At 46.8% G+C, this 14,422-nt stretch overlaps 1 protein-coding gene across 2 annotated transcripts in view; it reads right to left on the bottom strand.

The window, feature by feature from the left end:
- Positions 1–4,540: 4,540 nt before the first annotated feature.
- Positions 4,541–14,422, bottom strand: part of ALDH1A2 (aldehyde dehydrogenase 1 family member A2) — a 95,685-nt gene continuing 85,803 nt past the window's right edge. For both annotated transcript variants that reach the window (XM_004274672.3, XM_049705996.1), the window contains exons 10-13: positions 14,250–14,414; positions 13,409–13,566; positions 13,022–13,096; positions 4,541–6,431 (exon numbers count right to left, since the gene is read on the bottom strand). In XM_004274672.3, coding sequence (XP_004274720.1) covers positions 6,359–6,431; positions 13,022–13,096; positions 13,409–13,566; positions 14,250–14,414 — 471 coding nt within the window. In that variant the 3' untranslated portion in view covers positions 4,541–6,358. The remainder of the gene's footprint in view (positions 6,432–13,021; positions 13,097–13,408; positions 13,567–14,249; positions 14,415–14,422) is intronic.

Raw genomic sequence — 14,422 nt, 5'->3', positions numbered from 1 at the left:
CAGGCGGACTCTCAACCACTGCGCCACCAGGGAAGCCCCTACATGTACTTTCTTCTTCCACTCTTACAACAACTGTGTGAGGTAGATAATTTTATCACCCCATTTTCCATGTTAGGAAACTGAGGGTTGGGATGGCTAACTGATTTTCCAAGGGCACACAGCTGGTGAGCCGTGGAACACTTTAGGATTCTGCTCCTTTGGGCATTGGAGAAACTCTTCATGTTACCAACAGGCTTCCCTTTCCGGAATTACTGTGTGAGATCTGAATTTAAAGACTAACACGAGGGCTTCCCTGGTGGCGCAGTGGTTGAGAGTCGGCCTGCCGATGCAGGGGACACGGGTTCGTGCCCCGGTCCGACATGCCGCGGAGCGGCTGGGCCCGTGAGCCATGGCCGCTGAGCCTGAGTGTCCGGACCGTGTGCTCTGCAACGGGAGAGATCACAACAGTGAGGGGCCCGCGTACCGCAAAAAAAAAAAAAAAAAAGACTGAAGAGCAGGACAAAAGACAGAGGAGGGACTTGTCACCGGCAAAGCCCATTAACCATTCCCAGGAAATAAAAATAGAGTTTGGGTAATAAAATAAAGCCTAACCTTTTTTCTTTTTCTTGGTGTTTAGTCTGGTTGCTCTTGCTTAGACGGGGCCGCGTGCAGAGGCCTCTCACCCGGCCCTTCACACCAGCGCTCCTGGTGCAAAACGGCGGCGCCCAGCACCTCAGCTCAGGGTCGTGAGCTGAAGCGCGACGCGCAACACTGCAATTCAAGATGGCGGCGGCCGCGGCGGCGGCGGCGGTGGGGGCGGGCTGTGCGTAGAGACGCTGCCCCAGGTGCTGAGATCTGGAGCCCTGAACTGCGCCTGCGCCTGCGCCTGCGCCCCACCCCACCCTAGAACCCCACCCCCTCCCAGCTGATAGGATCCCTGTAAAGCAGCCCCAGCCCGCCCATGGCGTGTCGGGGGAGCGCTTGGACTCTAGAGTCGGAGCCCGCACCTTTCCCTTCTCTGATCAAAGAACAGAGTTCCCTTTGCTTCTAAACCGAACTCAGTCTCATTCTGTTGGTTCAGACAACACGGGGCAAGAAGATCCTTGTTGGGGACTGACTTGGGAGGGTCGGTAACAAAACCATGTAGTAAACGAAATTAGTCAACTCGAGCCGGCTTGGCAAATAACATATATTTCGTTTCACGAGAAGGAGGACAGGGACCTGCTCTTGAGAAACAAACCAAAAAAGCAGGGCTAAAAGACCTTGAAACCATTCAGAGGCGTTCTTGCTCCAGCAGTAATGGCGCCTGGGCCATGCTGGTTTCAAGTTCCTCCTTGCTACATAAATGGCCAAAGGAAACATTATCCAAGAGTTCCACATCAAAGGCTAAATGGCAGGCTGATTTTCCCTTTAATCTGTCCAATAACCAAATGAGGATTAGCCAATGTACATGTTTAGGAAGAGGACTTCATGCCTTTCCAGAGTGGACTTCCCTGCATTCTCATTCCCAGCTGGTCCCCACTGAGGAGCGGTTGTTGTGTAAAACATTCACGGTGGCACAGACAGTCGGGCCAGAGCTTGGAGGTCTTGTAATCACGCTATAGAATGTCGGAACAATGTACTGAATATACACAACCAAAACCTGGGGAACAGTTGGAGCCGCATTCACCGCCTTACTCCCAGCTGGCTTGAGGAGTTCAGATGAGGTCCACCTTTGGGAAAGGAGGCCTCCTGGAAACCACAGGAAACCCATCCTAAAGAGTCAGGTTCTACATGATGGCCTCAACACTGGATGAGAAATGATGGATTCTAATGTCCTATGGACTGAGCAGCAAAGCAACAGAGTCATTTTGTTTGCACTTTTTGTAGTTGTTTAGAGTTGAATGTGTGCAGCATGACGTCTCAGACCAACAGAAGAGATACCTCATCCATGATGTTGTTTAATCCTCACACAACGTTGTGAGGTAGGCAGGGCAGGAATGATCATCTGGATCCTACAGAGGAGGAAGTGGAGGCCCATGAAAGTCAAGTGACTTACGCAAAGACACACACTTGCAAATGGCCAATAAGGGACTTCAGGTGAGGACTTCTGATCACTTCCCTGACCCTCTGATGCTTTTCACTCTGCGATGTTGCTAATCGGCTGTTTCTGTGTGCAAAGTTGTCACTCTGGATTACCAAGAGGACCTGGAAAAGGTTCTACATTATCCTTCCATAAATTGAATGTATGTGCCTGGCAAGGAGTAACAGCGAGATAGCAAAGCAAACTACCAACTCTTGGCTCTGAGTTGCCATATGAGACCATGAGCTTCACGAGGGCAGTAGCCATGCCTGGCCCGCTCTGTATCCCAGCACCTGTGTCAGCATCTGGCATAGTAAACATTTGTGGAGGTAGGGAAGGGGAGAGTACAGGAGGGAGGAAGGGAGGTTAATTTCTTAGGATCACTGGCCTGCGGTGTTGGCTCTTCTCTCACTAGATTATCAGATTCCCCTAAGACGACTGATGATAGGACTTTGTAGAATGTGTATTTTCTGGTCTCATTTTGGCTGCATTCGTTTCTCACCGTGGTTTTGTTTTTTCCTTTACTCTTGCTTTTTAATTCATGTGATTTTGTTGTTTTCATTTTTTCTGTTATACTTTAAGCATTGTTGTTGCTGACTAAATATTTCTGGGATATTAGTCAACCAAAAAAAAAAAACCAACAACAAAAAAAACCCCTAGAAAAGTGAATAAATAGCTATATAAACACATGTAAGTAACAATGGGCATTTCTGTTCTATTTGTGCCCCTCCCCCTGCCAAGAATGCAGCCCATGTGACATTAACAAATTCTGTGGGGAGATTTTTTTTCCCAGCAGTCTTGCTATCCCTCCTCTTCATACCTTTCCAAATTCTACTCACTCTTTAACATCTACTACACGGACAGTTTCCTCCTCCCTGACCTCAGCTAGCTAAATACAGCTCTAGTTTCTTCTAACTGAATGTAGCATGTGCTACTTGTGAGCTCTGAGGAGCTCTGAGGCTGGCAGCAGCATGGGGCAGGGCAGTGCCATGGAACTCTCTGGCCGACCCCCATCTGACCAAGTTACGGCACGTGGTACCTGCTCTTGCTGGTCCATCCCCTATCACAAAAGCATGCCTTGGCCTCCCTCACCTCTGTGCCTCTGCAGGTTACTCCTTTGAGCAGGATTGCCTTCTTCTTGCTCCCTTGCCTACTGCAATTACATTCCTTCCTCAAGCCTTGTTCAAAACCCACCTCTTCCATTCACTTGTCTCTGACTGTCCTCTTTTCTTGGGTGCCTTCCTGTTTTAACGACACACTCCAGTAGAGTCCCTGTTCCTTTCTGTTCTTTACTCCCTACATTGCAATATTTTTGTCTTTTATTATCTAAAATGTCATTTAAAAGAACGACACTGTCAATATGAATGCACTGAGGGTGTTTCGGAGGAAAAGGTACAATGAAGATCTCAGGGGTTAACAAAAAGACTGTAATTATGTAGGGCTGATGACAAATCACCAGTTGGTGTCTCCATGTTGGTTTCATTAATGACACCTCTCTTCATTAATGCCCTCTCTCTTCATTTTCCTTTATGTCAGCATCATAAATGGATGAGGTCTGAGGGACTTTATGCTCTGAAGAACTATCAAATTATGCCTTACGTTATTCCGGATTCCTGCTATCTATAACATCTACTTGGCACCTAACAAAGGACTTTTACATGATTACTCTGTGTCCATCTTGTTCTCATTTTCTCTCCGATGCCCGAAATATTGAACACGAGGTAAATTCGCAGAAAGCCTACAGCCTACGTTTCAGAGTTCACCCCATGCCCCAGGGACGGCATTCTCCGACGCCCAGTTTGTTCCTCTGAGGAACAAGATACCAGCAGTCAGAGCAAGGAATCCCAGTCCAGAGCAACATGTCTCTCCCTGGGTCTCACTTCCTTTGTGTCTAAGTCATCAGTTTTTGTTTTTGCTTCGCTTGACCAGGACTTGGGTGGGGAAGCACGGTTGGAAGGAGGGGATGTGCAGGTCTAAAGGGTGGAAACCGCTCTCCAAAAGCACAACCCTGAGAACACACAGAAAGCAAACAAGCTCTGGCTGGTCCTATAGTCACCATTTACAGCTTCCTTTCTACAGCTGCAAAAATATTACATCAGGTTGTCAGTTTTTGACTTTGTTCCACTTCGGTAAATAAAAATAAAGCTACCGATAGATGCCATTAGCGAATGTGCGGTCTCATCACGTGGTCCATGTTTGTGAGAACAGGCCTGAAGACTCCTCTACATGTTAGCTTTCACAGAGGCTCCTTTGGATGAAAATTGTCATTTCATATGTTTCATACATGGTTATACTTGTTTGCCACACAGAACTGTATGTATGCCTGGATTTTAAACAGTGTCAGAAATAAGGGTCTTGTTTACCTTATGGCAAGAATACCCTCCAAATTCTGCTCAGTATCCAGAGGCAGCAACATACCTGAAAAGCCCAGCGGCTGAGAGAAGGACCTAGATGGACTCGGTGTGACACAAAGACACTGATAAACACAGCCAAATGATCCCGAGGAGTACACAATATAAATGCTTTATTGCTAGCACAGAGGTTTCTTTTTTAAGTAAATTAAACGAAATAAATCTTCATTTTCACATTCTATATTGCAGTTCAAAGGTAACTAGCTGGTTAATGGATATGTTCACTGGGACACAGGCTATAGGAGGAGAGCATGACATTCACACGAAAGAACTCAGAAATGTGGCATCTCTCAAGGCATCTGGCCACTGTCCTTTGTCAATAACAGCAAGGAGAGGTTTCTTTAAAACATCATGAATAGTCAAGGGTTATAAATAGAAAACCGGTATGGTTAGAAAGCAGAAAACCGTTAAATACAGAAGGCTATATATGTGTTGCCCATATTTCATATATTCTAGGTTATGTTTGGTACTTTTAAATAAATGATCTTCATCTAGGTTAGAGAACGAATTGGATTTGGCAGCTGGAAAGAGGGAAAAAGGAAAGGAAGCTGACACTGCCCATGTCAGAGATGGAGCCTTCAGTGGAAAGCAGAAGAGGAACGTGTGGCTGGAGGAAAGGGAGCCAGCCTGCTTCATGCTTCCCCCTTGGGAGGCCAAGAGCAAGAGTGGTGTGTGGACGAGCCACGGGCGTGACAAGTGGAGATCTGGTGCAGCGTGGCAGTCGTGGCACACCGGAACTCTACAAATGGAGAAGGAAACCTCTGAGCCTGGCCAGATTTTCCAAGGTTACTGCCAGTTGACCTAGGGCATGGGAAGCTGAAGTCACACCCACAGCACTGGGACTGGGAGGTGGCGTGCACCAGGGACAGGGACGGGGTGGGGGTGGGAGGCGGAAGAAGCTATAGATTCCAACTGCAGAGATAATCCATTTAGTATGAATTGTCAGCAGTATTGGAAATGGAATTATTTCTACAAGGCACCCAGCATTACCTTTTTCCAAATTCTCAAGCCTGCTCAGATCAGTTTTTGGTTGATTTTAAAGACGAGCTTTGGAAAAGATCAATCCATGAAAAACAACCCACCCCCTGACTTATTCCAGAATACTCAAGAAGGAATTAAATGCACAGATGCGCGCGCGAACGCGCGCACACACACACCCCCCTCTCTCTTACCCCCTCAAACCATGCAGTGATGAGCTCCGAGGCTGTGAACTACACATGATGATCGCTGGAGCTCCATCTCCTGATCTTTCACTCCTGTTATATGTGGATGTAAGAAAGCCAGACTGGGTCAGGAATATCCCAAGTTCTTTCTCCTTAGGACATCTGCAGTGTACCAGCTCCTGGCATTTTCAGTCTGGTCTGGCTCTAACTAAAACCATTTCATGTTTTGCTTTGAAGAAATGGATGACATGAAACGGTAATTTGGCTGCAAAACCTTGGAAAATTGTTCCCGGCCCAAACATCTGCCCCAGATGAGCTCAGCTGAGATCTCCTTGGAGGAGCGGGAGGGGTGCGTGAGCAGGGAGAGCCTGGAAGGGGGACATGAAGACAATGGAAAGGCTACCTTTGCTCACAAGCGAAGTCCTTTGTGACAGAAGGCATCAAATAATACAGCTCCCTCACCCCAGAAAGAAATACTGGGTATGCCCCACAGCTACTCCTCGTGCCTTTGTCCCACGTTCCCCAATGTTTGGTACTGTTAAGGTGATCCCTCACAGGGTGCCAAGAAACCACGCCCAACTGGTTTGCTTTCTTTACGCAGCGAATGGCCTGGCCTACCTGCTGTCATTTAAATCTTAAGTAAGGACTGGGTATCAAGTTTGGGTTCCTGAGAGCTGGGCCCCTCAGGGAAAGCAGAGGGGGAGAGTCGTGCAGGCTGGCCTTCACCTTCCTTCTTGGCCGTCTTAAGAGTTCTTCTGGGGGATCTTTACTGTCACGGTCTTAACTTCGGAGTACTCGCGCAAACCAAATTCTCCCCTGAAAAACAGAAACGGGCTGTATCAGGTACCAGAGGCCCAGGCAGCTCAGCATGGGCTTTCCTCTTCACAAACCCTGTTCCAACCACTGGACGCCCAGGATGTGCCTGTGCTCTAATGGCTCTCCTCGAGATCCAGTCCACTTTACCTGAAAGAAAACCACGAGGGTCCTCTCGGCTTGATGTTCTACATTCCTTCTCACTGGTCCTTCGGTTTAATAAGCGGCAACAATACCCAAAGGCCCACCACAGAAGAGTACAGATCACACGCAATGCCTTAAAGACAGAACCCTGAACAAATACCGTCTGCGGCCTCCACAGAGTCAGGGGAAAGAGGAAATCAAAACCACGGACGGGAAAGGAATTGGGAAGTGTGAGTCAGCTGTCTCCCGAGACTTGCCCTCGGCCACTTCCCCTCCTGGCTCATGGCACCCTCTGGGGCCTTGATCAGGGATTTCTGTCATCAGGCAAATGAACGTTTATTGCACTGTTACTATGCGGCAGCACCGTGCTGGGCCGGGTGCAGGAGAAACCAGATAATCGGCCCCGGCCTCTGAAGGGCCTGTAGGTGGCCGGGCCTGAGAGGGGGGAGGGGGAGCCAGGTCACCTGCCTCGGCGGCCCCAGGAGAAACAGCCCCTCCGACCACTGCCTGAAGGGCGCTGGCACGTGGAAAAGCCTCACTGCTACGGTGCTCCTTTCCTTCACTTCTCTTCTCTCGTTCCTTCTTATTCCTACCTCTCTTTAATTGTCTTTCTTTCTTTTCTCGATTTCACTGTCACATCAAGCATGTTCTCTTAATTATTTTCTGCAAAAATACTTGACATTTTCTTCTTCTTTTCTTTTCAAAGTCACTCCTCTGTGAAGCTTCTCCTCAAGTTCTCAGCAGAAGGAGTGCCCCTCCTGCTCTGTGTTCAGAGCACCTTGTACCCACCTCTACCACAGCCCTGTAATACCAGGAGGGAGGGCGGGGGTGCTCTGTCTCGCCCACCGATCTGCATCTTCCTGATCTTGCTTTCTGTCCTCCTCCAAACCTAGCGTGCGGCCCACAGCATCAGGCTGAAAGAAAGCACTTGATAACTGTGGGAGCAAGGAAGAGGGGGCAGGCTTCTTCCTACCCCCTCTTCCCCAGTTCTACCCTGCTGACTGACCATCTCTGCCAGAAAAAAACATGAAAGAACGCTTAGAGATATATTTGAATAAGAAAGGATTAAGACAGGCCGTTTTTAAAAACAGTCTTATATAAAAGGTATAAAGTTACTGCAACTGGGCTTTACAGCGAAGACCCGCTGTAAAGGATTCATTCTGCTTCCCTGGCCCGACACAGAGCTGCCCTTGCTGTGCCAGCAGCTCCTCTGAGCACCAGGGCACCTGAGTGGTCACGCCCCCCTCCTCCCCCACAGCCCCCAGAACATCAGCGACTCAGGCATGCTGCTCTCTCGTCTGCACTGGCCGTTCTGCTTGCAGGAATGGGAAGAATAAGCTTGGGATTGCCCCACTCAGTATGTGGCTCTCTCACCGGCTCTGTCCAGGCTGTCTCTTTATTACCAGCTCAGCTCTGGCTCTCGCTGGCCTTTCTCCTGCCCTTGGGCAACTGTGCATGTGTCTCTTCATCATGGACATCATCTGCCTCCTGTCTGAAGTGTGGCTACTCCCTTCTTGTTCCCTCGCTTGTGCACACACGTGGGGCAGACCCTGAACCACTTTCCTCACACTCAGATCTCTAACTAGGTTGTGAGAGATGTAAGAAAGTCTACAGAGCTAGAAACCTTGCTTTCGAGTGTGACTGCCGGATCCCAAATCTCTGGGTGCTCAAAGCAATGGAAAATTCTGCTGGACTGGAGGTGCTCCTCTCTCGGGTCCCAGGCGGCCATCTGCTGCATGGCTGGCACACAGCCTGCTCCGAGATGTTGGAGTGGACTCACATCTGCCATGAAAGGAAAGACTGCCCATGGGCCCAGGCCTCAAGGAAAGCCAATGAGAAGTCTCAGGGCAGCGCGTGGAGCAGAACACTGAGGGTGGGGGTCGGCAGACAGGAGTGCCAACTCAGCTCTGCATTAAACTGGCTGTATGACTCCAGCTGACTCTCTCCCTCCTCTTGGCACCCGGTCGTCTCTCTGACATCAGTTCCTGAACCTTATTATACACATATCACCCATGAAGCTTGCTTAAACTGTAGGTTCCTGACCATCTCCCACCAAAGATTCTGTTCCAGTAGGTCTAGGGAGGAGCCCAAGAGACCATGAGATGGGTGGCTACTGGACCCACTCTTTGAGCAACACTGCTGTAAGGTCTCTGAATCCAATCCCTAACATGTGGATTCTTCAGCTATTTCGCCATCTCATTCTAGGGTCTTTCTCTCAAATCTACTAAAATTTTTCTCAATCCAGTTAAATTCTGTGGCACATAGTTCCATAGTTAAGGAAGAAGTCCACTACTGCACAAAAGGCAGACGTATTGTTATTGACATGCCCCAATCTCTTTGTATAGTCACCTTTCCAGTGGGGCCATGTGTCAGGGCACAGCACATTTAGAAGCCTGTATTCCTGCTTCTTGGCCAGACTAGGTTATATTCCCAAAGATGAACCAAACTCGGCATACGTAACGGTAAGGTAAGACGTTAGATCTGGGTGTCTCTCAGCCAGCCATTTTACGAAGTCACTCAGACTCATGCATAAAACAAATAGGGATTTCTGCTTAGGGTGTATATTTCCCTGCCCTTTTCTTTGACTTACAGCAGCATTTCTCAGAGCAGCATCCCCAGACCACCTGCACGAGAATCATTCCAGAAGCTTGTTAAAAATCTAGGTCCTGGGCCCTAGCCCAGATCTACTAAATCAGAATCTCTGAGAGTGGATCGCCAGATAGGCAGGGTTAGAAAGCCCCTCTCCCAGCCTACAGGTGACTTTCTGTGCATACGCAATGCTGTGCACACACACACTGACTCAGAGCATCCGAACAACACTTCTCGTCTTCAAAGCGTGTGTCCTTAGTTTTTAAAATGCTGAGGTTCACAGCGTTCTTTCCATCCCCTAGGTTTGTGATACATATTTTATAGCTTGGACTCTATGACCCCTTGTCTCAGGAGAGCTTAAATGAGACGGAAAAGGATGGGAAGGCTGAAATAGATGGAATTAGCTGGACAAGCAGAACGGAGAGAAACTCAGCCCAAGTCTCTGACCCTGGGAATTAGAGGCCAGCCCATCAGATAACCTGTAGAGGGCAGCCCTCTCCACAGCTCTCTGTGGGGTAGCACTCAGGGGCTCCAACAGCCTTCCTTGGAGCTCATTTCCAGAAAATGCTACTTCCCTTCTCTGTTCCTCTTAGAGGTGGGCAAGGAGATGTCAGGGACCAAAGCTGCATGGAGCCTGCAGGCCGTGAGATAAACAATTCTGTCCAAGTGGAAGGCTAAGCAGAGTTTCCAGGACTGTATTAAATGAGAAGAAGAGTGGGGAACCAGGACAGGGCAGGTTCTTTTATCTGAAGCATTTCCTACCACTCCAGGTCATTTAAGGAAGAGAAAACATGTTTTGGGGGCAAACAGGAACAAAGACTCATATAATTTAGATAAGATGAAGTGAGTCTCATCAAAGAGCACTGCTTCCTAATTATTTTTTAACTGCACTGGGAAGGCCAAATCACTACTGTGCCCATGAGACGAGTCGAGAAAGGCCACTGTTCCGTGTGGTTCTGACACAGCCAAACTGTCTCTTGGACCTTCTTTCTAGGCGAGGGCGATGTTTCTGACAGGAAGAGACTGCGCCTGAACAATGTCCCAAGCCCGAATCCTGGTAGGAGGCTTGCCTGTGATGAGAGTCCAGGGCTAGCCTGAGATGAGAAACCATCAACCAGCAATTAGTTATTTCAAGTGTATTTTATGCCCATGATGCACCCTGCATCTGTAACAGTCAATGTGAGCAGCATTCCCAGAGCCGGCGATGGCCCCAACATTTCAGAGGCTGGGAGAGCACAAACACAGGGGCAGGAAATGAAAGAAGTTGAATGCATCTTCAAAAGTGGAAGCAGAAAGTTAAGGCCATGTGCAAGTTAAGAAGAGATACTTAGAGTACATGAAGACTTTATAAAAGCTGAAGGAATACTAATAACTTAGCAAATAGGATCCAGACTGGGTATGGGTTCTGGCTATAAAGCAAGTGGGAGGCACTGAAGGCCAGAAGCAAAGGTTCAAGCAAGAGCAGTTTCTCCCTTTCTTAATACATTTATTAAGAAAAAGAAGGACTGCCTACGTAACAGTCATCTACTTGATCAATAATGATGATGGTAGCTCACATTTTCTGAAGGTTTGCCAGATACCTTGCTGGATGTTTGGCATACATGATTCTAACATTTAATCCTAACAGCAACTCTGTAGGGTAAGTACTATCTATAATTATTCCCATTTTATAGATGAGGAAACCGAGGCTCGGTGAGATTAAATAGTTTGTCCAAGGCTGCACAGGTATTAAGCAGTAGAGCCAGGGTACATATCTGTGCAGTGTGATTCCAGAAACTCTGCTCTTAGCCTCAAAGCTATATCTACTTCATGGTTTAATGGCTCGGGACTAGAGATTACCAGCTACAGTATCTGAAGATGTAAATCCCCTGTGCTAGTCATGGGTTCACTGCACTTCCCCCCAAATACCATACTTATTTCTCCCACAATGCCTCTGCTAACTCTTCCCCCACTGCTATCCTGTTTTGCCCACCAACCATGAAAAACTATTCCTCTCTCCTCATCTACTCAAATGTTCCTCTCCTTTAAAGGCCAATTCAAATCCCTATAAAAGATCACATCTAATGGTTTCCTGGACTTCTCCAGCTCACAACGATCTCTATCACCCCTGCATTCCTCTACCACTCCACAGGCTTTTCTGGAATTCTTTTGATTCTTTCAATGTTGTATATTTCATTTATCCAACAAAATTTCAAGTAATTTAATGAGCTGCACCTTCCCCTACAGACCAAGCATCATGCTTTGCACAAAGTATGTATGTGCTCAATACTTTTTAGCAGATTGATTGCGAACTAAACATTTGTTCAAGAAAGTATGCATTCAGTAATGCCCGAGGGAACAGGCATGGAAGATGTTTCCTCTTATGAGTCACAGGATTTAGAAAACATGGATCTAGCTCCTTTCGAAATGAGGGAAAATGAAAGTTTTTTGGGACGAGGGGAGATGTCAGCTCAGGAAGACCCTAGCTACCATTCATTCTCCGAAAGCAATTCTAAAAATCCATTCGTATGTGAAGTTGCAAATGCAATCACTCTAGTTTTCCTCTGCCACAGTCCCATTTTTCAGGTCCTCAGCATCACAAGAGGGCAGCCCAGCTCTGATTCTGACCCGGAAGACTCCTTATACCTGGTTCCCATGCTTCCTTGGCCAGACATCACAGAAACTAAGCCACTAAAATTTAGGTTCAAAGCTCAGATCTGCCACTTACTGGCCGTGAGACTTGGGCAAGCTACTTAACCACTCCAACCCTTAGTTCCTCATCTGAACCATCCATAAGATAAAGATAAATGTATCTATCCCATAGAATCACTGTGAAAAGCAAATGAGACAATGTTAGGTAAGAAGGCAGAATAAAGCCATATGCAGAGCAGGCATTTAATTAATACCTATTATTGCAAAATCCTTGTAATGGGTCATCTTCCTGTGATCTCTGCCAAAACATCCTCTATACACCAAGAATGCTGGCCATAAGAACATTGGTATCCCCTCAGCTCCCACAGTATGCCCTTTAAAAACCCTTTGAGATTGGGTTTAAAGCAACCTCTCCACTTGTATCTTCAGCAAGACTCCTCCATGCATCCTGTGCCCTAGGCTCTGCAGCCCCAGACTCAAAGATCCTATAGGCACTGAGCAGGTGACAGTGAGTGAATTGGGTATGTGTAAAACTAACACAGCCAATATTCAGTTCCCAGAAGCAGGCATGATGGGGAATAGGGAAAACTGCAGAGCTCACAGCTGCAGCAGTTTTGCTTTGGGGAATGAAAATAAGCAAGAAATCTAGATTTTTATGGAAAGTCTCCTCATTTTGAATGTCAGGTAAAGGTTTTTAAATGTTATAAGGAAAAAAAAAAACCAAAACATTTCTCTAAGCCAGATTTGTCCCTGGGTGGGCAGTTGGTGACGTCTGTTTTAAACATGCCAAACTCTGTTTTGTGTCTGGACTATTCTGTAGTTGCTATGCCTTCATGCCTTTGTTCTTGCTATTCCCTCTACCTGGAATGCCTGCTCCTAAGAAACTGAAATGTTATTTCCTCTGTGAAGTCTTCTGTGACCTCATCAGGCAAAATTGATTGATTTTTCCTCTGTACTTAACAAGATATTTGACATACTTGCATAATAGCACCTATTACATGGAATTATTGGTACATGAATTTTTCTCCATTCCCACTTAAGGTAAGGGTATTATTGTGTTTTATTCATCTTTGTAATGTGTGCTTTGCTTATACATTTATGTTTTCAACCAAGTGTTTGTTTAGTGAATGGATGAGAGTAAGAGAATTCACTGATGCTGTTGAGTGCCCCTCTATGCTGCTATTCGCAACCCTGTTTCTCTTCAGGCACCAGCAACTTTGGACACTTACATTTCTCTCCCATTTCCAGACATCTTGAATCCCCCAAAGGGACTCTGGGCATTTAAGGCATTGTAACAATTGATCCTGAAAGAAGAAAACATGGTACTGTTAGTGTGTATTCTGCTTACACAGAAACAATAGCACTGGCATGATATTTCTTTTATAAGTTCTATTTTTTAATTCCTTTTTCCCCACATGAAAATTTTATAATTTAAGATTTACTTTGACTTCCTGATCTAGCCAATAGGAAGTATCCCTTCTCAGGGTGAAGTCTTCGGTCTCCCCCATCCTTCCAGAGCATATGCTTTTATTTCACGCAGGCTCTGGAGAATTACAAGCCCCCTCCCACCCTCACGGAATGTGTTATGGCCAGAACGAGACTGACTCTGGTCTTACCAAACAGTCCCAGCTTGCATTGCAGAAGACACCGTGAGGGCCTTGTTGATGTCATTAGTAAAGACAGCTGCTACAAGTCCAAAGTCTGAGTTATTGGCTCTTTCAATAACTTCATCCATAGTCTTAAACCTCAAAATTTCCTGAACGGGGCCAAAGATCTGCAATAAAATAGGTTGACCCAACATGGTTGCTTCGCCATCCTTTCACCTGTTTTCTATGTTTCAAGGCAAGTTTATTCTGCCTTCATCATTTAAATGATGTTTAAGTTTAGCAAAACATAACTGTAAAAATATCCCAAACTTTCCCAGAATAAGATTACGTAAGTCTACCCTTAGAGTTTAACTCCTCTGCTCCCCCACCCTGCCTGGCAGCACTTGATTCCACAGTGTGTTCTAAAGCTGTGTTCTCCATGATCCCCCAGGCACTGCTCCAGAACTGAGAACTACCGCTCTGGAGAGGTGGCTGATCTGCAACTGGTCCTCTCCTGCAGAAGCGCGAGGATGCTTGGGTGCTTTCTATTTCCTGATTAACAGCCTAATGACCCATATTTGGGGGAACTGAACTGTTGGCAATGTATCACTGAGACCAGTGATTGGCTTTTATGATGGTTCTGTTGGCTAATAACAATTGAGATCATAAAGCACATCACCTGGCCTCCGTCTAGCTTGCTTGCCTCTTTGTCTAACTTCTTTCTTGAAACTGGGGATTTTCATAGCCATGTTTATTGCTATTGTACAATGTATATAAAATACAAAGAACTAAACCTCTAATATTGTCTACTAGAAATGTCCTGGAAACCATCCCAAGGAAGATGTGGCTGCTGTTAGAATCTATGTGATACCTCCTCCTTGGCGATCCGCATGTCGTCAGTGACGTTGGAAAACACCGTGGGCTCGATGAAAAACCCCTTTCGGCCCAGCCCTTTGCCTCCACACTCCAGCTTGGCGCCTTCGGCCACACCACTCTGGATGAGTTCCAGGATCCTGTTGTACTGTTTCTTATCAATCTACAGAA

Source organism: Orcinus orca, chromosome 2, assembly GCF_937001465.1.
Source record: "Orcinus orca chromosome 2, mOrcOrc1.1, whole genome shotgun sequence".
NCBI classification, from domain to species: Eukaryota; Metazoa; Chordata; class Mammalia; order Artiodactyla; family Delphinidae; genus Orcinus; species Orcinus orca.
This window is presented reverse-complemented; position numbering and strand designations above follow the sequence as displayed.